We start from the raw sequence: 23,008 nt of genomic DNA, 5'->3' as shown, positions 1-23,008 counted from the left end.
ATATGCTTATACATGTACTGTATTCATGTCACACTTGTGATTACCACACTGCCAATACTCCAATTTTAATACTTTTTAATATTTATTACACCATCTGAATGAAATTTGTATTGCATTTTAATCACAGTTTTTCCTACGTTACAGTTAATTAAATTCCCGTATCTGTATGCATTTTATTTTATTTGTTTTGATTTAAACATTTACTCAATTTCGCTAGCAATATTTTACAGTATGTAATTTATTATTATTAATTTAAATCTTGAATCTTGAAAAAAAGGTGGATAGTAAGCTTAGTCTTTTGAGAAAATCCTTTATCACATTAAGGACACTGATAAGGCATTTCATCTGTGTGCGTCCTTACATGACGGATAAGATTCCATTGATGAGAAAAACCCTTATCACAATGAGAACACTTAAAGGGTTTCTCTCCTGTATGTGTTCTAAGGTGGATAGTAAGCTTAGTCTTTTGAGAAAATCCTTTATCACAATAGGGACACCGATGAGGCTTTTCTCCAGTATGCATTCTTACATGACAGGTAAGATTACTTCGGTGAGAAAAACCCTTATCACAATGAGAACACTTAAAAGGTTTCTCTCCTGTATGTACTCTAAGGTGGCTAGAAAGACTAGACTTTTGAGAAAATCCTTTATCACAATTGGGACACCGATACAGCTTTTCTACACTGTGCGTTCTAGAATGGGTTGTAAGATTACTTTGGTAACAAAATACCTCATCACAATGGGAACACTGATAACGCATTTCTCCTGTATGCGTCCTTACATGACGGATAAGATTACATTGGTGAGAAAAACCCTTATTACACTTGGAACACTTAAAGGGACTCTTTCCTGTATGAGTTCTAAGGTGGATTGTAAGCTTAGTCTGTTGAGAAAATCCCTTATCACAATGTGAACACTGATAAGGCATTTCTCCTGTATGCGTCCTTACATGACGGATAAGATTACATTGGTGAGAAAAACCCTTATTACAATGGGAACACTTAAAGGGTTTCTCTCCTGCATGTGTTCTAAGGTGGATAGTAAGCTTAGTCTTTTGAGAAAATCCCTTATCACACTGGGAACACTTAAAGGGTTTCTCTCCTGTATGTACTCTAAGGTGGCTAGAAAGACTAGACTTTTGAGAAAATCCTTTCTCACAATAAGGACACTGATAAGGCATTTCTCCTGTATGCGTCCTTACATGACGGATAAGATTCCATTGATGAGAAAAACCCTTATCACAATGAGAACACTTAAAGGGTTTCTCTCCTGTATGTGTTCTAAGGTGGATAGTAAGCTTAGTCTTTTGAGAAAATCCTTTATTGCAATAAAAACACTGATGAGGCTTTTCTCCTGTATGCATTCTTACATGACAGGTAAGATTACTTCGGTGAGAAAAACCCTTAGCACAATGAGAACACTTAAAAGGTTTCTCTCCTGTATGTACTCTAAGGTGGCTAGAAAGACTAGACTTTTGAGAAAATCCTTTATCACAATTGGGACACCGATACAGCTTTTCTACACTGTGCGTTCTAGAATGGGTAGTAAGATTATTTTGGTAACAAAATACCTCATCACAATGGGAACACTGATAACGCATTTCTCCTGTATGCGTCCTTACATGACGGATAAGATTACATTGGTGAGAAAAACCCTTATTACACTGGGAACACTTAAAGGGTTTCTCTCCTGTATGTGTTCTAAAGTGGAAAGTAAGCATAGTCTTTTGAGAAAATCCCTTATCACACTGGGAACACTTAAAAGGTTTCTCTCCTGTATGTACTCTAAGGTGGCTAGAAAGACTAGACTTTTGAGAAAATCCTTTCTCACAATAAGGACACTGATAAGGCATTTCATCTGTGTGCGTCCTTACATGACGGATAAGATTCCATTGATGAGAAAAACCCTTATCACAATGAGAACACTTAAAGGGTTTCTCTCCTGTATGTGTTCTAAGGTGGATAGTAAGCTTAGTCTTCTGAGAAAATCCTTTATCACAATAAGGACAAAGATGAGGCTTTTCTCCTATATGCATTCTTACATGACAGGTAAGATTACTTTGGTGAGAAAAAACCCTTACCACAATGAGAACATTTAAAAGGTTTCTGTCCTGTATGTACTCTAAGGTGGCTAGAAAGACTAGACTTTTGAGAAAATCCTTTATTACAATCGGGACACCGATACAGCTTTTCTACACTATGCGTTCTTGAATGGGTAGTAAGATTACTTTGGTAACAAAATACCTCATCACATTGGGAACATTTATAAGGCTTTTCACCATGGTGTGTTCTTAAATGACAGGTTAGGGAAACTCTATGACAAAATCTCTTATCACACTGAGAACACTTGAAAGGCTTTTCTCCACCGTGTGTTAGTAAATGGCCACTTAGTTTACTAATATGAATAAAACCCTTATCACGCTGGGAACACTTGAAAGGTTTCTCTCCTGTTCGTGTTCTAAGGTGGTGAGTATGCTCATACTCGCCCTGGTGTGTTTTCTGATGTAGTATCAGAGTGTTCTCATCAGTAAATGCCTTACTGCAATGTTTACAAAGATGGGACTTCTCTCCACTGCATCCTGTTATATGTGGGTGTATCTTGTCCTTTCCATTGTCCAACTCTTTATCTGGGGAGGAAAATATACAGTAATCCTATTATCCAACTATTTACTTCATGAACAATGTTGAATCAAACTCAAAGAAAGACTCATTGCAAGCAACATTTATAATGTTCTCTTCGTTGTGATGACGCAATCTTTGTATAATTGTCATCCCTTGTCTGTGGTAAGCCCCTTCATTGAGAAATTCAAACTGGACAAGGTTAATTTGGGATGCTATCCTCCTTCATGAATGTCTACTGTTCTTTAGGAGTATTCAACATATGCATTCTCCTTTGCATTTGAGTTTAGTTACCTTTGAGTTTTCATGTGCTATTTAAGATAAATGCCTTATGTACCTAATGTGTGTGGAATGACGCAATGGACAAGTGTGTAGAGAGAGATCTTAATTGGACATCACGAGACAAGCAATAAGTCGGCTGTTGAAAATAAAGTAAGGTGATCTTATGGATTGAAAGGTTGAAACATGGTCTCTTGAAAGCTTGGGTTCATTGCATTGCTTTAAACAATGAAGCACTTAAGCAAGAAGAAGAATTTAAGTTTTTTTTAAAGATTTAAGACCAAGTGACACATGTACAGTGCGTCCCAGGTAAAATGAAACCGAGAATTATCAATATTTTATTATAACTCAATCACAATTATAATTGATAAATGACACATGTTTGGAAAGCTTAGATCCTCCTCTTTCATTTGATGCAACTCATATAATGCATATTTCACGCATGAGTGATTAAAATGAATTTGAAGAGAGGAAACGAAAAAGTCATTTGGCGGACGGTTTCTGAATTTTAAAGAGAAAATCACATTTCTAGAAAGTTGAGCTTTTGCCCTTTCATATGACACCTCAACCAGGAAAAATGAGCAAGGAATGACAAAGTTTTGTTTGTTTAAAGTAGTGCTTGCATTTCCATAATTTTATCAAACAAATTCGTTTTCACTGGCCGCCTGTCGTAGCAATAAGCAGAATTGACAAAAGACTTATTATCTCCGTTTTGTTGACAATCGGTGGTAGACGAAAGACTTGATGCATGGCTGATTGTCAACAAAACGGAGTTAAGTCTTTTGTTAATTCTGTTGGTTGCTATGGCAGGCAGCCAGTGAAAACGAATTCGTTTAATGAAATTATGGAAATGCAAGCACTACTTTAAACAAACAGAACTTTGTTATTACTAGCTCATTTTTCCTATCTAAGGTGTCATATTAAAGGGCAGAAACTCAACTTTCTAGAAATGTGATTTTCTCTTTGAAATTCAGATATTGTCTGCCAAATGACTTTTTGGTTTCCTCTCTTCAAATTCATTTTAATCACTCATGCGTGAAATATGCATTATATGAGTTGCATCAAATGAAAGAGGAGGATCTAAGCTTTCCAAACATGCGTCTTTTATCAATTATAATTGTGATTAAGTTATAATAAAACATTGATAAATCTGGGTTTTGTTTTTTTCTGGGACGCAATGTATATGGCTTGATCCACATTAATAGTTGGATCAGCCCAAACTCGGTGCAAGGAGATTTTAACAACACTCAAAGACCCTGGTACTCTGGAACCCATAGCAGAAAAAGAAAATGAATAGGGTATCAGACGACAAAACAGGTTACTTTTTATTATGGGATAGATTTCAAGGTCACAGTGATTGTGACTTTTGAATTAGGAGCTACTTACCAAAATGTGGTGTATACTTTTATTTATATGCACTGTTTAAGAAATTGCAGCTCAATCATGCAAATTACAAAAGACTAACATTTTCCTTGATCAATGTGTTGTCATTAAAAATAAACTTGTGTGACATTCCTGTTTATAATACTTTGTGAATATCTATTTCAACAATTAAAAACTGTTGTATTGTCCATACTATTTCTTTAAACTGTCATTGGTCTGATAATGATTCTTTTTTGCTATCAGCACTGATTTTTGTTTTTTTTAATCATTGAAGGGAAATTCCACTCTCATATTAAGTTGAATTTGATAGAAACAGACCTGTGAAAATTTGAGCAAAAACCAATGAAAAATAGGAAAGATGACTTTGCAATCAATCAAACACAAATTGGCAACTCTTTGACATATCTTGTGACCTTTCTTCCCATTTGCCCTGTACTATAAAACCAATAATAGTTAAAGGTACTATGTCCCATTTGCAGGCCAAAAAAATGAAAAAGTTAAATTCCAACTGCATTTGAAAGATACTACTTATTTAGAACTTCCCTAAAAAGGTGGGGCTTGAAAATGTCTTCAAGTGGGAAAATAATGACTATTAGTTGTCAAATCGACTTTAGGGCCATAGAGCCCAAAAGTAATAGTCTTGATTTTCAAACAATTGTACCGAATTGTCATACGTTTTATGCTGCACAAAGATTCAATCAGTTTAATCTTGGCCATCACAAGAAGTGGGTTATTGATGTAGACAAATGCTCATGTACCCTTTACAACTCTTTTCATGTATGTTATTACCAAAGAAGAAAAAAAGCCAGTCAGTCACTCAATAGTGTCTGACAGTGAAGTCTAGCAAGTCAACGGGTTTCCTTGCATAATTTGAATACGAGGACACTGCTAACATTTGAATTTCACAGATAGGACATACATGACATATTCATAATTCCTGCAAAGTTCTACAGAATTTGAGGTTGGCTGCAAAAGGGACATAGTACCTTTAATACATACTTTCCCTTTAGAAAATTATCAATCACACAATCATGTTAAACCGGTAATATAATTAAAAATATGTTTCTATACAAGCACTGTATGATACAAATCTATACTGTCATCAATAACTGAAGAAAATAAAAGTTCATGAATTTTCTTAGATCGAGAGCAAATGGAAGAGGAGCTGGCAAGATACGTCACAGTGTTTCTGATTTGCAATTCAATGATGACAACTTTAAAAAATATCATGAATTTCATATTTTAATCAGATTTTGCTTAAACTTATGTTTATTTGTTTCTCTCATTTTTCTACTTTCGTGAAAACCACCTCAATATCAGGATGAACTTCCCCTTTACGAATTTGATTTGCCTTAAAGACAAAAGAATGTTGATCATACCTTCAGGAATTGATTGCTCAGTTTCTCCTCCTCCTTCACCTCGAGTTGTAATAGGTTCAAATATCTCTTCTTCATCTTCTTGCTTTATGGTGGCATAGATCATTTCTATAAGAAATCAAGAAGAAATGTTCAACATCTCTCTTTTTTAATAGCTGTGCATATGCTACTTATTTGAAGATTTTGAGCTATTCTTCATCACTTTGTCTATTTTACAGACCATGTCAATTCTTGTGGTGCAACTTGATGTTCAACATATTAACCTGGAACATAGAGAGTAAATGCTATTTACTTATGAGTTGTTCCCTTCCTTTTAAATATAGGCCTAGTTGTACCTTCATTGATATTTTTGTCCGTGTCAAGCCAACCCCACTCCCACCCCAACATCCAAATGAAATCTTACCTTAAAGATAAACTTGAGTTGTTTCCTTCCTTCTAAATAAAGGCCTAGTTATCTTCATTTATACTTTTTGTCTGTGTCAAGCCAACCCCACCCCCACCATCCAAATAAAATCTAACCTTAAAGATAAACTTGAGTTCTGGTAAAAAAGGAATTCTCATACAATCATTGACCAATTTTGCATGAGCGCACAATGCACGTAGACTGCATAGGGATGCGTGCAATCTCTATGGGAAGGATTTTAGCACACAACATCGGGTGCGCGATCAGACATCCTAGTTTTAACAGATTCAGTAATAGATTAATGTTCGTTCCCAAAATCATTCAATAATATGAGGTACAACAATTTGTTTGAAATGCTTCAAAATAAGGAGCACATTTAACCAGAGTGCATCTACAAACCCTAGAGCCCAGAAAATTGGACTTCATGCATCAGTTTATACTCCTTTCATGTTTCAATTTTACATTTTGTTTTAATTTTTAATTTTTACCACCCTGAGCACCATTGTACAATAGAATTCTCTTAATAACTTCATGATACCTTGTTTGGTCGATGGGTCTTGTCCTTCTTGCTTGGTGGTGAAGACCACACCTGTTTAATATGAACAAAGTTAAGATATTTTCATATTATCTGAGAGGTAAAATTTGATCTGGTTACCTATTATTGGCTACAAAGAGAAGAATAAATTTTATAACCACATGAATTTTGTAACCAAATAAAACATAATTTTCCAATAACTTGCAAGACTGAATGTCATTGCTTGAAACAGAGGAAAAAGAACATCGAAGGACATTTATAGATGTATGCAATTAGTTCTATAGTATTAATAATAAGGATATTTTCAGTTTTTTATTGCAATTTGCAAGCAGGAATGTGCCCCAAGGATGCATCCTCCCTATTTTCAACAAAACATTCATATCCCATAGGAAAGAAATGAGCCTGCCGCATACTCCTGCGGCAGACTTACCGCAGATCTGCGGCAGACCTGCCGCAGTCATCTTTTTCACATGCAAATTAGTTTTGCCGCAGACTTGCCGCAGACTTGCCGCATACTCTTTCAGTATGATGAAGAGTCTGCGGCAGGTCTGCCGCAGACTTGCCGCATACTCTTTCAGTATGATGAAGAGTCTGCGGCAGACCTGCCGCAGACTTGCTGCAGACCTGCCGCATACTCTTTCAGTATGATGAAGAGTCTGCGGCAGGTCTGCCGCAGACTTGCCGCATACTCTTTCAGTATGATGAAGAGTCTGCGGCAGGTCTGCCGCAGACTTGCTGCAGACTTGCCGCATACTCTTTCAGTATGATGAAGAGTCTGCGGCAGGTCTGCCGCAGACTTGCTGCAGACTTGCCGCATACTCTTTCAGTATGATGAAGAGTCTGCGGTAGGTCTGCGGCAGACCTGCAGACCTGCCGCAGACTCTTCATCATACTGAAAGAGTATGCGGCAAGTCTGCGGCAAGTCTGCGGCAAAACTAATTTGCATGTGAAAAAGATGACTGTCTGCGGCAGGTCTGCCGCAGACTTGCTGCAGACTTGCCGCATACTCTTTCAGTATGATGAAGAGACCTGCTGCAGACCTGCCGCATACTCTTTCATATCCAGTACGTGGCAATAAAGTATGCATGTAGAAGAACCAGTGATAAACTGATTGATACTTCATAATCAATAATGGCAATATCGATATTACCAATTAGGTAATACCAATATATATCGATATTACCAATTAGGTATATTCTATTCTCAATTGTATTAACTTCATCACATTGATCATTTGAAGTGTATTCAAGAGTAACATTTAAAGTGACACAGGCTCGTACACATATATATACTAAATATGTATATTGTTTCTTGGTTAGTAATCATAGTTTCTTGGTTAGTAATCAATATATCTATTGCTTAAACGTGAATGTAATTGTAACATGATCAGACAAAATAATCTATTGGTTAATAATGGCAAAAGGAAAATAGAAATCACAAAAATGATGTGCATTGTCTTAATTTGCTTAACAAATCATGATAAATGTATTTTTCTGTCACACGTGTAAAGTAATAATGAATATGCATGAGATGATTGGTTTCAATTGGCCCTATTAGACTTTAATGGGATTTCCTGTGGCAGACCTGCCGCAGACTGTTCCTGTGGCGTACTGGTATGCGGCAAGTCTGGAGCAAAGTTTCGCCCTGCCGCAGATCTGCCGCAGACTGTTCCTGTGGCATACTAGTATGCGGCAAGTCTGGAGCAAAGTTTCATCCTGCCGCAGATCTGCCGCAGACTGTTCCTGTGGCATACTAGTATGCGGCAAGTCTGGAGCAAAGTTTCATCCTGCCGCAGATCTGCCGCAGACTGTTCCTGTGGCATACTAGTATGCGGCAAGTCTGGAGCAAAGTTTCATCCTGCCGCAGATCTGCCGCAGAATGTTCCTGTGGCATACTAGTATGCGGCAAGTCTGCAGCAAAATTTCATCCTGCCGCAGATCTGCCGCAGACTGTTCCTGTGGCATACTAGTATGCGGCAAGTCTGCAGCAAAATTTCATCCTGCCGCAGATCTGCCGCAGACTGTTCCTGTGGCATACTGGTATGCGGCAAGTCTGCAGCAAAATTTCTTTCTGCCGCATACTTCGGCATACTCTTTGCCGCAGACTAAAAGTCTGCGGCAGGTCTGCGGCAGATCTGCGGCAGGTCTGCGGCAGGTCTGCGGCATACTTTTCACTTTCCTATGGGATTTTCTGGCTGGCTCAAACAATTTAAAGTTTGATTTTCCTTTTAACAGATATTCAACCTTGATAGCAAACTACTCTAATACCCCCTTCAGATACACAGATTTTTCTTACGAGTCCTTACGGATCGCCAACTCGTAGTCAATCACAAGCATCCGTAAATAATTGTCACAACTCGTAGACACTCTTAAAGATCCGTGAAAGAAGAGGCAAATTATTTGACATGTCGAAAATCTTCTTACGATTGTCCACGGATTGATTTGTCCGTAAATAGCTCGTAAATAGCTCGTAACCATCCGTCAACCGCTCGCAACAACACGCCACCATCCGTAAACTGCTTGCAAGAATCCGTAAATGACTCGTAACAGATTTTTGTAACGATTCGTTATGATAAGTTTACGATCAGTTTACGGATTATTTACGGATTATTGCGAGCAGTTTAAGGATGGTTACGTGTGCTTACGTGGTGTTTAAGATTTTATTCGGGTCATTTTACGATGGCTTTACGGATTGATACGGGTTATTTCGAGCATTTTAAGTGTAATTACGAGTACTTTACGACTAGATACGTATACTTTACGTATGCTTACAAACTGTTTACGATTTGGGGAAAGGTATAAAAGCTGCAAATTCGAACACTTCATTTTCAGTTATTATTTTTGGCTAAAAATCATGACATAACAATGTAAAGAAAACATACTTGTAACTCTTTGTAACAACACGTAAACAGGTCGTAACTAACACGTTAGTTGCTCGTAGTTATCCGTGACAAGTCGTAACAATCCTTGGACTGTTGCCGTAAATACATCTTAATAACTTGTAATGATCCGTAATAAACAGCAAATAGTTCGTAATAACTCTTAAACCGGTCGTAAAAGTGGCCACATCGTAAGGATCCGTGAAAGATCTGTGAATTTGTGCGATCCGTAAGGACTCGTAAGAAAAATCGGTGTATGTGAAGGGGGTATAAAAGAGAGCAGAAAAATCTGAGAAGTAGATGGGGGAAAGTTGGAACAAATCGGACAAAAATTAAGAAAGTTGTTATTACTAAACATATGGGCACTTCAAATTGGCTGAATCTGTTAATTCATTATGACGTACTGCTGGACCACCCTCCTATTTTTTCCAACACAAAAAATTACTAAAACATAAATTTTTCAAAATCTATGACTCGGGTGTGTCTTTTCCTTTTAGAGAACCTTAAAAACATTATATACACAATATATTTGTAGTAGTACCCCATGGGAGAAGGAGCTGAAGAGAAAAACAGAAAGTAATGGTATTTTTGTACGACAAACATTCCAGTAACCACATCGCCGATTTGGTGATTTGCAGAGACTTGGTGATATCTTATTTTAAATACTCATAGACTTCCTTATTTTTGTACGATCTTGTTCTAACTTTCACCAATCCACGATTTGCTATCAATGTTTGATTTTCCTTCAAGAACCTATAGCATACCGTCTTGAGTTACAAGCTGACCCTCATATATCAAACGATCTGAACTTGGAATGGAAAGACACGTCTTCTTCTCAACTTCTCCTTCCTCCTTGATGCAGATGTTTCCTGTACATGTAAAAATAAAAAATCATTAAAACTCTTGACCATTATAGACTAATCATTTCTATAATACAGAGTGAAGTAGATACTTGTGTTATTTATGAATATGCGACTTGTGTTTTTGTATATTCATGTACTAGTATTATATATCTGTTTAGAGGTTGTATTGGTGCAAATATTGTAAACATTCTTGATTCTGAGCTAGCGGACTGACAAGTTTTGAAGTTCTTTTTCTTCTTCTTCGTGATTTGATGTGTACGGTGAGAGAATGAAGGTCAACCTAAAGATGCATTGTAGTGGGCTCTCACTGGGGGAATCGACACCATTTGGGTGTTTACCAAATAATAAGTGTTGTCAATCACCATGATTAATAGCCTTCAGTAATATGACCAACAGGCCTTACATCATGTATGTAATGCTCTGCTTATTCCACCCATCCTCATACATGTATATGGTAAAGCCATTATCTTTAATCTTTCATTTCCCACACCAGAAGACTCTTTGAGAGACTAGGGCATAGATGCCAACCTTCATCAACAAAAAATATTCTTAAAAGGAAAAAACAGGATTTTTGAGAAAAAAAATATCTCGCTATACTACAGCTGTCTTTTTGAACAATCGTACAAACTGTGAACAAATCAAACACGTGGGTTGTTTGCAACGTGCGCAGTTTGGGCCCTGTATCACCGTACTGCGTGTATCTTTTGAAGATATAGGTGCATAATAGGCATACAACACAAAGCCCATGATCGGGAATTAAGAAAAACATCAATATTTTTTTTTGGTAAATAAAACAAAACATTAAAAAAATATACTGAAGTATTCATAGCAAAAAAAAAGAACAAATACGGCAAAAATGGAACACTTGGCATCTCTGCTAGGGGTATTTCTTGATGGGACTACGGTTTGCTGTTTGCGGACTTTTACACCCATCAATGGTATTTCCACCAAATCTGATGTCAGCGTATTATGACCTTGGCACATGGAAACTGCCAGCAATCTCCCTTTACATTTTCAATTGCACATGCCTTACACTCGTGAATCACAATACTTTTTTAAGTGTATTGAATATAGCTTTAATATTTTTGTTTAAATCAGCGCAGAGTTGAAATAATCTGTATAAAAAAAAGTGTATATTATCTGTATCCTTAATATTATTCTTTTCTTTTAAGATAGAGCTTTCTTTACTAGTTTAAGGAATCTCTTCAGTGGCAATCTTATACTGTTTTTGCACAATTTATGTACTAGAGGTACCATCTTTAAGGTCCAGCTCCTTAAAATTTTTCAGACTTGCAATAGGTCTACTCTTCACACCTTTGTAATTTGTATGTGTTAATTACGTTATAATTACTGAGTGAAAACAAATGTCCGTCTCACAGCAACACAAACAAAGACAAAAGAAATCACACTCACAGGGCAATTATTTTGAGATAAAAAGGAGTACTGTATATATGTTGAACTTATATTGTCAAAGTCATCAGAAACATTACCAAAAACAGCACAGCACATTGACACACTCCAGTCAACCATACCTTCATCACGTTCATGTGATGACTGAAGAGTTCCCTCTCCTTCTCCATCTGCACTTGAGAGAGACGTCCAACAATCAATTTCTTGCTTCATCGCCATGTTATCTGTGTTTGAAACAATATTTGATAAAATGTTTTGCCTTGTCGTTAAATATCATTGTCATCGAGTGGGTACACAACACATGGGCGTGTAAAGTCTTCCAGGAATATCTGTGCTTTTTAAACATAATTTCTATGGCACGACAAACTTTGGGGGAACTGAGAATGAGCGGAAGTCGATAGTGAAAGAGATGTGAATGAATATGGGGGAGGGATCGAGAAGCAAAATGAAAGAAACTTAAGAAAGAAAAGAAAACCTGCGAAAACTGCATTTTAAAGGCAAATATAATTCTGTATTTTTAAAGTAAATGATTCTGTATTTTTAGTAAGAAAGAAGATCAAATTGTTAAAAGGCAAGATTTGAGAGGGAAAATAAGTTTAACAAATATTTGAAAGATGATTAACTTCAATAGAAAAAGAGAAATGATGAAGATAATTTCTTTTTCCTTCTCATCTCTAAACGACTACACGTAAAGACTATCAACATTTCACACACTTTATTCTTCTCTTGGCTCTTCGGATAATCAGTTGGCGTAATCATGCTCAAGCACTCTCCGACTCTGTTTCTCTCTTCGACTCTCCTTGCCTCCTAAATATCTGTCTTTTCACTGTTCTATTCTAATCCCTCGCGTTTCCTTTCTCCGGGTTTCTCACCTTGCTCTCTCTCTCCCAATCTCTTATCTCTTATCTCTCTGTATTTCTCTCTCTCTGTCCGTCGTGCACGCACACTCACCTCCACGCTTTGTGCATTATTTTAAGAAAGACAAGAATTGCGACATACTCATCTTGTTTGTCCTTCGTTTAGGGATAGTCGAGTTCTGTTTTCAGATCGCAAATGCCTTCAAAGTGCATGGTTATTGCTCTTATTCTTATCTATGACATTTCTAGTGCCCTTTTGGAACCTGAAATTGCTATGAATGTAATTTTAGACCCCAAAAATTGTGAAATTTAGCCTATACGATCATACCAATTCAGCCCTACTTCAAAAAAATAAGGTGACCGTTGATCAATTAATTGATTAAAAATAACAATACATGGGCCGACTGGTTGTAGGTAATATAACCAACACGAAAAAGCCAATTGGCATTGGCTGAAATACGACGTAAAAGGCGCTATTTCGTTGTTCAATGGCTTTTTCAAATTATTGAATATTTGTGGTGATACACAATTACATGTCCATGTATTAGAAACTGTTCTATTTATGGATATTTCAGCCGTCTCTCAACCGATTTCGATCAAACAAAGATGATGTTGTCATTTAAATTGTATGTTCTTTCAAATTTCACACTCAGTTTTTCATTATCTCACGAAAAAATTATATTATGTAGCGCCCTCTGCAACAGAACTCAACTATCCCTTTAAGTTACCAGTATGTAGGCCATCTCTCCCAGAGGGGGGGGGGGGGGGGATAGGGGAGTTACTCACATATTAAGACATACTGTACAGGGGTGTGCCACTCTGATGGGCAACTTTTTCACCTAAAAATCCCTAAACATGGGTCCCATTTTTAACAAAAATACCCCTGAATATGGGTCCGCTTTTTCAAAATTTTCAGGGTTTTTGCCATGCAAACACCCCAAAATTTTGGAAAATGGGCTTTACTTTGAAAAAAAAAATCCGCCAAAATGACCCTTAAAAATGGGTAGAAGTTTTGAGGCTTCAGCAGCACAACCCCGTCACAACCAAATCTGATAACAAGCTAACTCGGCCAAGCTGCAAAAACGGTCACTTTACCCTAACTCTAACTAGCTAGGTGATAATATTTTAATGATATTGATATCACCAAGCCTTAAACGGCTCCCATACAAGCATGCAGAGAGGCATGTAAACAAACCCTAAAATGTGTCCGAAGTCACACCTTGGTCAGCAGCCTTAATGAATTTTATGCCACTTCTATTTCTTATGCTAAATCGGAGGTAAATATAACGAAATTTTAGCAAATACCTTACCAGAGCGATGCACCTTAGATCCCTTAATGTAAATGTGCTGCTTCCGTAAAATGCGCTGTATGAGTGTTATACAGTGCATTTACGGAAGTGCCAGTCAGAGCTCAACACCTTTGTATTGAGATCATAAAGTCACACGCTACACATGAAAAGGGAGCTTAGCATTTCAAAGAATTTGTTAGAAGTCTGTACGATCTAGATATAGTGGAGATAGGAAGGAAGGAAGAAATGCCTAAAAACGGACCAGAATCGTACAAACAAATCTCTTTAAAGGGTCCATGACATCAAAATACAAGTTTATTCGTGTTGGTGTGCAGTCCTGCATACTTCTCATATTTTGATATGTAAACTTCTGAATTTGTTTCATACATTTTTAAATATTTTTTGAAATATTTGTTTTTTAAACTTGCTAAGCTCCACCCCAAAAACCTCCAGATCTCATTCCCCTTGTGACATCATCTGTCAGTCATCAATGAGCTAACTTGAGAAAGTGTCATGTAACTTTGCCAAAGTTGACCACCTGTTACAATACCACAAACAATAGCGACATATAAGTTGCTATGTCAGACATGTCAGACTAAACTAATATTCTAGAATAGACAATGGTATGTAATTTCCCCCAGCTTAGCACACGTTCATAATAGAATTGCATGCTTCCATACATATGTACAATACATCACCATTGCCTTTGTCTTTCTGGTGATGCTACAGCATGTCTGACATAGCAACTTGTATGTTGCTTTTGTGTTAAGTAATGTAACAGGTGGTCGACTTCGGCAAAGATACATATCACTTTCTCAAGTTAGCTCATTGATGACTGACAGATGATGTCACAAGGGGAATGAGATCTGGAGGTTTTTGGGGTGGAGCTTAGCAAGTTTAAAAAACAAATATTTAAAAAAATATTTAAAAATGTATGAAACAAATTCAGAAGTTTACATATCAAAATATGAGAAGTATGCAGGACTGCACACCAACACGAATAAACTTGTATTTTGATGTCATGGGCCCTTTAATTCTTGTTCCTGAATAGCCCTTTTGACCTTTTGCCTTTTATTTTTTGTAGATTAACGTAGGATACTATTAATTTATGAACTATTTGTATTTTGGTTGTAAGTGATTTGTAATTATGTACATGTATTATTTTCATTCGCAAAGTTTTAATGTTAATTGAATTGATTTAATTTGTAATGCAAATTCTGTTTTCTTTACTTATCAGCTATCAACGACGCATCTCAATTTAGTGTTTCTGTGTTTCTGAGTGGTCTAGGCACCGTGCGTTACAAAATTAAAAGATCACTGCGCACGCATGCCGAGTAGCCGAGAAGCCCATTTCAAATCGGGCAAAGCTAGTTTTCCATGCAATCGAAACCGGGCTGACCAGATTAAATTTTATAAAAAGCAGAAACACAAAGTTGCAAACCATCCAGAAACTCCTAATAAATTGCGTTACTGATTTATTAATTATTTTATTACAAATCTTTATCCTCAGTTTTCTTATGTTTAACTGATTTTCTAATAAAATTAAAGATATGGCGTATATATTCAATACTGAATGAACGCCATTAAACTATTACCTACAACCAGGCACGTACGCAGGATTTTTTCAAGGGGGGGGGGGGAGGGTTTTAACATTTATAAATCGCGCCGAAATTTATTTTTTTTTTGGGAGTCCCAAAAAATTTGCAACGACTCAGCCGACCGCTGAATAAGCGGAGGGGGGGGGGGGGGGGGGGGGGGGGGGGGGGGGGGGGGGGGGGGGGGGTAAGAACATTTTTTTTTGGGGGGGGGGGGGGGTCTCGAAATTTGAAAATTTGACATTTTGCTCCCGGGGGGGGGGGGGGGGGTACGGTCACCTTTTTTAGGTCAGCCATGGGAATAATTTTAAAAAAAAACCAAAACCAAAGGGGGGGGGGGGGGGGGGGGGTTTAGGGGGGTTATGGGGGGGTTTACATACAAAAAAATTACCAAAGGGGGGGGGGGGGGGGTTTAACTCCCCGAACCCCCCCCCACCCCCCCTGTGTACGCGCCTGCCTACAACAACATATGGTGCCGCTCCCTATTGACTTTGTACAGTGAAAATGAAATCAATATTGCTGTTGCGGACAGAATTTTGTCGTCATTTTCGTAATAACTTAGTTTGGCCGGTGGGGGCGTTAACCACTACGCACAGCAAATACTTCTGTGAGTGGGAAGATTTACCCAGTGATTCCGCCGACTATTAATCAAGTCAATCCTGTCGAGACCCAATGTTGTAAGTGTTAATTCATGTCAAATCCTGTAGTTAAGATGTTAAAGAGTAGTATGATTATTAATTTGTGATAATTTAAGGATTATTAGTGACTGTATTGATGAAAAGGGTTATGAAATAGCTACATGGTTGGGCATTTCAAAATGGCTGCTCGCATGAGCATGTATAAACAAGTGCATAGGATTGTACATGTATGTGAGTAAATTGATAAAGGCACGTATGAAACATAAATAATGACATGTAAGGTTAGGGATATAAATGTTATGAGGTTAACAGGCAAGATAACCGTAGATAAATTACTTAGTATTGTGAAAGGGCGATTTAGCCACAAAACTGGCATAGTTAATTTTGAGTTGTGTAGAATTTGACTCATGACATTGACAGTCAGTGGGTGTAAATGGACGTTTTGTATGATATGTTCATGAATATTGATGAAGTCAAGCTAATTAAAGCAGTTAAGTGGTAATAAGATTCCGCTATTTGGCTTACAATAGAGCAGTATTGGATAATGCTTGTGATTGTTGATTTATAAGCAAGGTATTTTATTGTTTATGTTTTGTTTGTTCATATACAGATTGAACCACACTTCAGGTTATACACGTCACTTTGCTTCAGATGTTCAGTCATTGTGCATTGCTTTGCGCTTTGCGCATTAAACGTCATGGTATCATAACACGGCATTGGCAGGACTCCTTTGTTTAAATAGACAGTTGGTGGATGATGAGGGTGTTTATTGTGCTGAATAACGTCAACAATAATTGCCATGGCAATTCATGATTTTTTTCTGGGATTCTTTTTTTGTTTAAAATTAATGATAGTATTGGTTTCATGATTGAACAAAAAAAATGATAATAAATAGGAAGTAAAGAGTCCAAAAATAGGATTTTGCCTAATTAGATCTAAGTGGGTGGCCGAAAACTCCCTCCTTCTATTCTAACTAAGTTCAAAGTTGAAATTTTTATTTTACTGCTACAAATTACAATTGTGCTACTGCTAGATCTAGAGATCCATTTAGACCTAGATCTAGGTGTCATCATCAACTGTCACTAAAGTAGAGTAGCGATTTTTAGGGAAATCAGTTGAGTTTTGTACAGTGGTGTTTGAAATGTTGAGAATTAATAAAACAGCTTTTACGAATTTTAATACACAGCCAGCGCCAGGATAGTATTATTGCAGCTAGGCCTTAACGCCAGGGAGCTCCGACGCCGCGCGCCGCCGGGAATCGGACGCCTTCTGAGCAGCGCGGCGTAGGCCTCGGATCGGAGCTCCCTGGCTGTAAATAGCGTTACAAGAGTTTGAAAATCAGTTACAATGAGAAATATTGGCGCTAATTCCTGAATTAGCGCCGAAATATTAAAACACAGTGATAAATTACCTGTGATTCATGAATTCAAATCTACTTTCTCACCAGGGCCAGGCTGCCACGGCCACCACGCTCACTTGATCACTCTCGACGACCACATATTTTACAGTTCTGTGCTCTCGACCTGTGGGTGTTGTGCTGTACAGTCGATCTGTACCGCTCTCTTACTTTAATAGTTCTCGCGTATACGTACACACCGGACTTATTAGGGGGGGGGGGGGGTGTTTTCAAAAGGAGGGAACATGCATAGGGGGCCGGGGGTGGGGCAGGGGGAGGCAGGTAGCCAATTACTCAATGCCTAAATACTTCCCAGACTCTTTTCTCTTGATGTCTTGATTGTTGTGTGTCACTTTGAAGTAATTCAAATGACTTTTTAGAACTACTTTTAGAACAAAACAAAATGCTTTCGGTTTTCCCAAGTGTAAAGAAAGCTAATTATCAATCATCCAATCGGCACAAGTAAACAGCTGTTCACTGAGCTTTTCCTCATTATATTTAGGATCAGGATACGCTGTCATCTTCCCCGAGGAACACCGCACGTTATAGACATTATAGTTTGGAACGAATATCATGAATGGCCACTACTTGGTGTCGATTATGATTAGTAGGATCTGAACCACTCTAAACTTGCCTTATTTAAACCCATCAGTTGTAACTTTTTCAGTAAGACGCAATGATTAATAACCGTATCAAAAGCTTTTTGCATATCAAGGAGCAGGCGCGGATCCAGGATTTCTTAGGGGGGGGGGGGCCAAATTTGAAATTATGCGAGCCAAATATTGGTACGTAATTGTGACACCGGCAGTGACAGAAATGTTTGGGGGGGGGAGAAAAAAAAAAATCCCCCGTCATCCCATACTGATGCAGGCCCCGCTGAACGTTTCTCGGCGGTGGTCAAGTGGTGCATGGAGCCCCCAGAAGCTCAGGGGGAATAGGTATTTAATTACTGTCAGATGAGCATATTTTGATACCTTATTTGTGACACTGCCAGGACACAAATTGGTGAGGGGTCCAGGGGGCGGAGCTCCCAGAAGCTCAGGGGTTCATAGATTAAATTATCGTCAGATGAGCGTATCTTTTTACCTTATTTGTGACACTAGGTCACGAATTAGGGTGGGGTCAACAGGCGCGGACCCAGGATTTTCCAATAGGGGGGGGGGGGGGGGGGGGGGGGGGGCCGGAAATTTGAAAATTGCGCAGACCGTTTTTTCAACTCAACATACCAATACTGACAAGGTCATATTAGAAGCACCATACCGGTACAATTTTTGACATTTTCATCGGGGGGGGGGGGGGGGACTATACCCTCTTGTCCGAAAAGTAATTTTCTGGTTTCACAATTCGAAATAGTGAGCGAAGCGAGTGAGCAACAATTTGAGCATAATATGTATTTTGTGAAAGTGTTATTTATCACCAAAATAAACGAGGAAAAATATCAAAAACTCATGTGAGGGCAGCTCGCTGCCCCCCCCCCCCCCATTACGCGCGAAGCGCAGAAGCTTTAACATTTCTTTAATTGTTAGAGAAAGAAGACGATTTGTTGTACCATTCTCGACTCTTAATCCTTCTCTGAATTGAGTTCCCCCTCCCGCGCGAAGCTCGGAAGCTTTGGCTTTTCATTAATATTAGAAAAAGAAGAAGATTTGTTGTACCATTCTCGACTCTTATTACTTGACTGAATTCAGCCCCCCCCCCCCCCCCCCCCCCCCACGCGAAGCACGGAAACTTTGGCCTTTCATAGTTTAATGAAATTATTAGAGAAAGATGATTCGATAATTGTTCCATTTTCGACTCTTAATTCTCCTCTGAATTGAGTTCCCCCCCCCCCTCCCACCTCCCACCTCCCTCGCCAAGCGCGGAAGCTTTGACGTTTCATTAACTTATAAGGGAAAGGAGACGATTCTTTGTACTATTCTCGACTCTTAATCCTTGTCTGAATTCAGTTTTCCCCTAAGCTTTGATGGTTCATTCAATTATTAGAGGAAAAAGACGAATCGTTGTACAATTCTTGTCTCTTAATCCTTGTTTGAATTCAGTTTTCCCCCTCCCGCGCAAAGCGCGGAAGCTTTGACGTTTCATTTATTATTAGAGAAAGAAGAAGATTTGTTGAAGCATTCTCGACTCTTATTACTTGACTGAATTCAGCCCCCCCCCCCCCCCCCCCCCCGCCTCTCGCGCGAAGCACGAAAACTTTGGCCTTTCATAGTTTAATGAAATTATTAGAGAAAGATGATTCGTTGTTCCATTTTCGACTCTTAATCCTTCTCTGAATTGAGTCCCCCCCCCCCCCCCCTCCCGCGCAAAGCGCGGAAGCTTTGACGTTTTATTAAATTATAAGGGAAATGAGACGATTCTTTGTACTATTCTCGACTCTTAATCCTTGTCTGAATTCAGTTTTCCCCCGCCCGCGCTTAGCGCGTAAGCTTTGACGGTACATTTAATTTTTAGAGAAAAAAGACGAATCGTTGAACCATTCTCGTTTCTTAATCCTTGTTTGAATTCAGTTTACCCCTCCAGCGCGAAGCGCGGAATCTTTGACGTTTCATTAATTATTAGAGAAAAAAGAAGATTTGTTGTACCATTCTCGACTCTTATTATTCAGCCCCCCTCAGCTCCCAACCGCGCGAAGCACCGAAGCTTTGGCCTTTCATAGTTTAATGAAATTATTAGAGAAAGAAGATGATTCGTTGTTCCACTTTCGACTCTTAATCCTTATCTGAATTTAGTTTTACCCTCCTGCGCTTTGCGCGAGAGCATAGCGTTTCATTAAATTATTAGAGAAAGAAGACGATTCTTTGTACCGTTCTCGACTCTTTATCCTTGTCTGAATTGAGTTTCCCCCCCCCCCCCCTCCTGCGGGAAGCGCGGAAGTTTTGTCGTTTCATTAAATTTATTATAAGAGAAAGGAGACGATTCTTTGTACTATTCTCGACTCTTAATCCTTGTCTGAATACAGTTTTCCCCGCCCCCGCGTAGTGCGTAAGCTTTGACGGTTCGTTACATTATTAGAGGAAGAAGACTAATCATTGTACCGTCCACGACTCTTAATCCTTGTCTGAATTGAGTTCTCCCCCCCCCCCCCCTCCCACGCGAAGCGCGGAAGCTTTGTCGTTTCATTAAATTATAAGAGAAAGGAGACGATTCTTTGTACCATTCTCGACTCTCAATCCTTGTCTGAATACAGTTTTTCCCCGCCCGCGCGTAGTGCGTAAGCTTTGACGGTTCGTTACATTATTAGAGGAAAAGGTCTAATCGTTGTACCGTTCACGACTCTTAATCCTTGTCTGAATTGAGTTTCCCCCTCCCCCGCGAAGCGCGGAAGCTTTGTCGTTTCATTAAATTATAAGAGAAAGGAGATGATTCTTTGTACTATTCTCGACTCTTAATCCTTGTCTGAATACAGTTTTCCCCGCCCCCGCGTAGTGCGTAAGCTTTGACGTTTCATTAAATTATTAGAGAAAGAAGACGATTCGTTGTACCGTTCACTTCTCTTAATCCTTGTCTGAATTGAGTTCCCCCCTCCCGCGCTAAGCGCGGAAGCTTTGTCGTTTCATTAAATTATAAGAGAAAGGAGACGATTCTTTGTACCATTCTCGACTCTTAATCCTTGTCTGAATACAGTTTTTCCCCGCCCGCGCTTAGTGCGTAAGCTTTGACGGTTCGTTACATAAATTATTAGAGGAAGAAGACTAATCGTTGTACCGTTCACGACTCTTAATCCTTGTCTGAATGGAGTTCCCCCCTCCCGCGCTAAGCGCGGAAGCTTTGTCGTTTCATTAAATTATTAGAGTAAGAAGATGAACTTCTGACGTTTTATTAAATTATTGGACAAAGAAGACGATTCGTTTTACCATTCCTAGTCTGATTTCAGTTGCCCTCCTCCCGAGCGAAGCGCGGAAGATTTGACATTTCATTAAATTATTAGAGAAAGAAGACGATTCGTTGTACCGTTCTCGACTTGTCAGAATTTTCAATTTTTTTCTTTGTCTGCTCCTTTTTCGTCCTATGTCCTCTTACTACCCCTACCGCCCCTGGCTACGCGCCTGCTTTAAAGGGAAAATGAAACGATCATGATTGTGATAGCACACAATTAGGTTAGTAGTAATGAAAGGGAAAAAAAGATCTATTACACCAACCAAATCACGGCCGGGAGCGTCATATCATAGTTTTGTGTTATCGGGCGAGGGCTGGGGCGTAGCGACCAAGCGAGATTTTGCAATGTTGAAATTATGCATTCTAGAAAATTCTGCTATATTTCTTTCTAGCTATATTTCCATATTTCCTGGGGGACGTGTCTCCCTATCGGGCCCAGGATTGCCGCCCCTGTCCGTGATTACTACCAACATGAGTTCAAATACAAGCACAAGCGAGTTGATATGAGCTGAATCTAAATGAAGGGCAAAATAAGAGTTATGAAGCGGCCCTACCGTTAATTTAAATAAAACTATACACAAATACCCTACGCGCCAATCTGACGAATTTCATCTGCCATTAACTAGAACTTTACTTGCTAAATCCATATTCACTTACGCAGGCCCGAAGCTATGGACCATTCTTGATGTTAGCATCAAGAATGCCCCCAGTTTAAATTCTTTTAAATTCAAATTAAAAAAATATTTTTTGCGTAATTATCATGCGTTAGCTCTCTCTCTTTAAATTTATGTAACTCGATAAAATACATTTGGATATTTTGATTCATTTTGTACTGGTCATCCGTATTCCAGTCGGTCCGTGACGTGTTGTGTGTGTTATAGGTAAGAGCCCTGCCCTCTCTCGTTGTCTCCCTTCTTTCCCTGTCCCTTTCGCTCCTTCTATGTTATGTTTAATTGGTTTATGTATTTGCAACTATAAGTTATAGGGGGCTGCAATCTACAAGCACAGCTTTTCAGCAGTCCCCCCCCCCCCCATGACCGACCTGTTTTATATGCCTATTGTACACTGTGGACCAATTACAAATATGTTGTTAAGTTTCATTGTTTTACTATGTACAATGCAATCCCATGTACATTATTTATTTTATTGGAAATCGAAATAAACGAAATTAAATGAAATGAAATGAAATTTAAAATTTGACTGTTGAGTATATAGCTTCTATTTAAAAGACATCCAAAATATTGTGCCCTTTTCAAATTTCTCACTAAAGAGTGATGACCTTTGTAGCGCAGGTTTTTTTTCACGTTTAACTTTGAATCCGCGGCTCGAGATTTTATGCGGCCGGCCCGGCCCCCTCTATTCAATAACGTTTGCCAAACCTTCTGGAATGACCCCAAATCTCCCGATTACAGTTTTCCCTTATTCGTCGTTACTGTCACTTAGCGCCATTTCCTTGTCTTTCCCCCTTTCTCAACGAGTTTTCTCCCCCCCCCCCCCCCCCCCCCCACCCACTCAGTATCGGGTAGGCACATGTATGTTCCCTCTCTTAGTAAGCACCCCTCTATCTCCGGTGTAAGTCAGTACGGACCGGATTTTTGTGTATTACGGACCG

General features: G+C 38.8%; 1 protein-coding gene across 1 annotated transcript; it reads right to left on the bottom strand.

Moving 5' to 3' along the window:
• Positions 1-63: 63 nt before the first annotated feature.
• Positions 64-17,655, bottom strand: LOC115922651 (zinc finger protein 271-like). The gene is given in 7 exon segments (XM_030981940.1): positions 64-2,059; positions 2,061-2,626; positions 5,660-5,764; positions 6,598-6,648; positions 10,237-10,341; positions 11,868-11,969; positions 17,536-17,655. Coding segments are annotated over 6 exon segments (2,664 nt in total). The 5' UTR covers positions 11,965-11,969; positions 17,536-17,655; the 3' UTR covers positions 64-319.
• Between the last annotated feature and the right edge of the window lie 5,353 nt (positions 17,656-23,008).

This window comes from Strongylocentrotus purpuratus, unplaced genomic scaffold (genome assembly GCF_000002235.5).
Source record: "Strongylocentrotus purpuratus isolate Spur 01 unplaced genomic scaffold, Spur_5.0 spur5_contig_823, whole genome shotgun sequence".
Lineage (NCBI taxonomy): Eukaryota > Metazoa > Echinodermata > Echinoidea > Camarodonta > Strongylocentrotidae > Strongylocentrotus > Strongylocentrotus purpuratus.
Note: the sequence above shows the minus strand (reverse complement) of the source record. Positions and strands in the feature narration are given on the sequence as shown.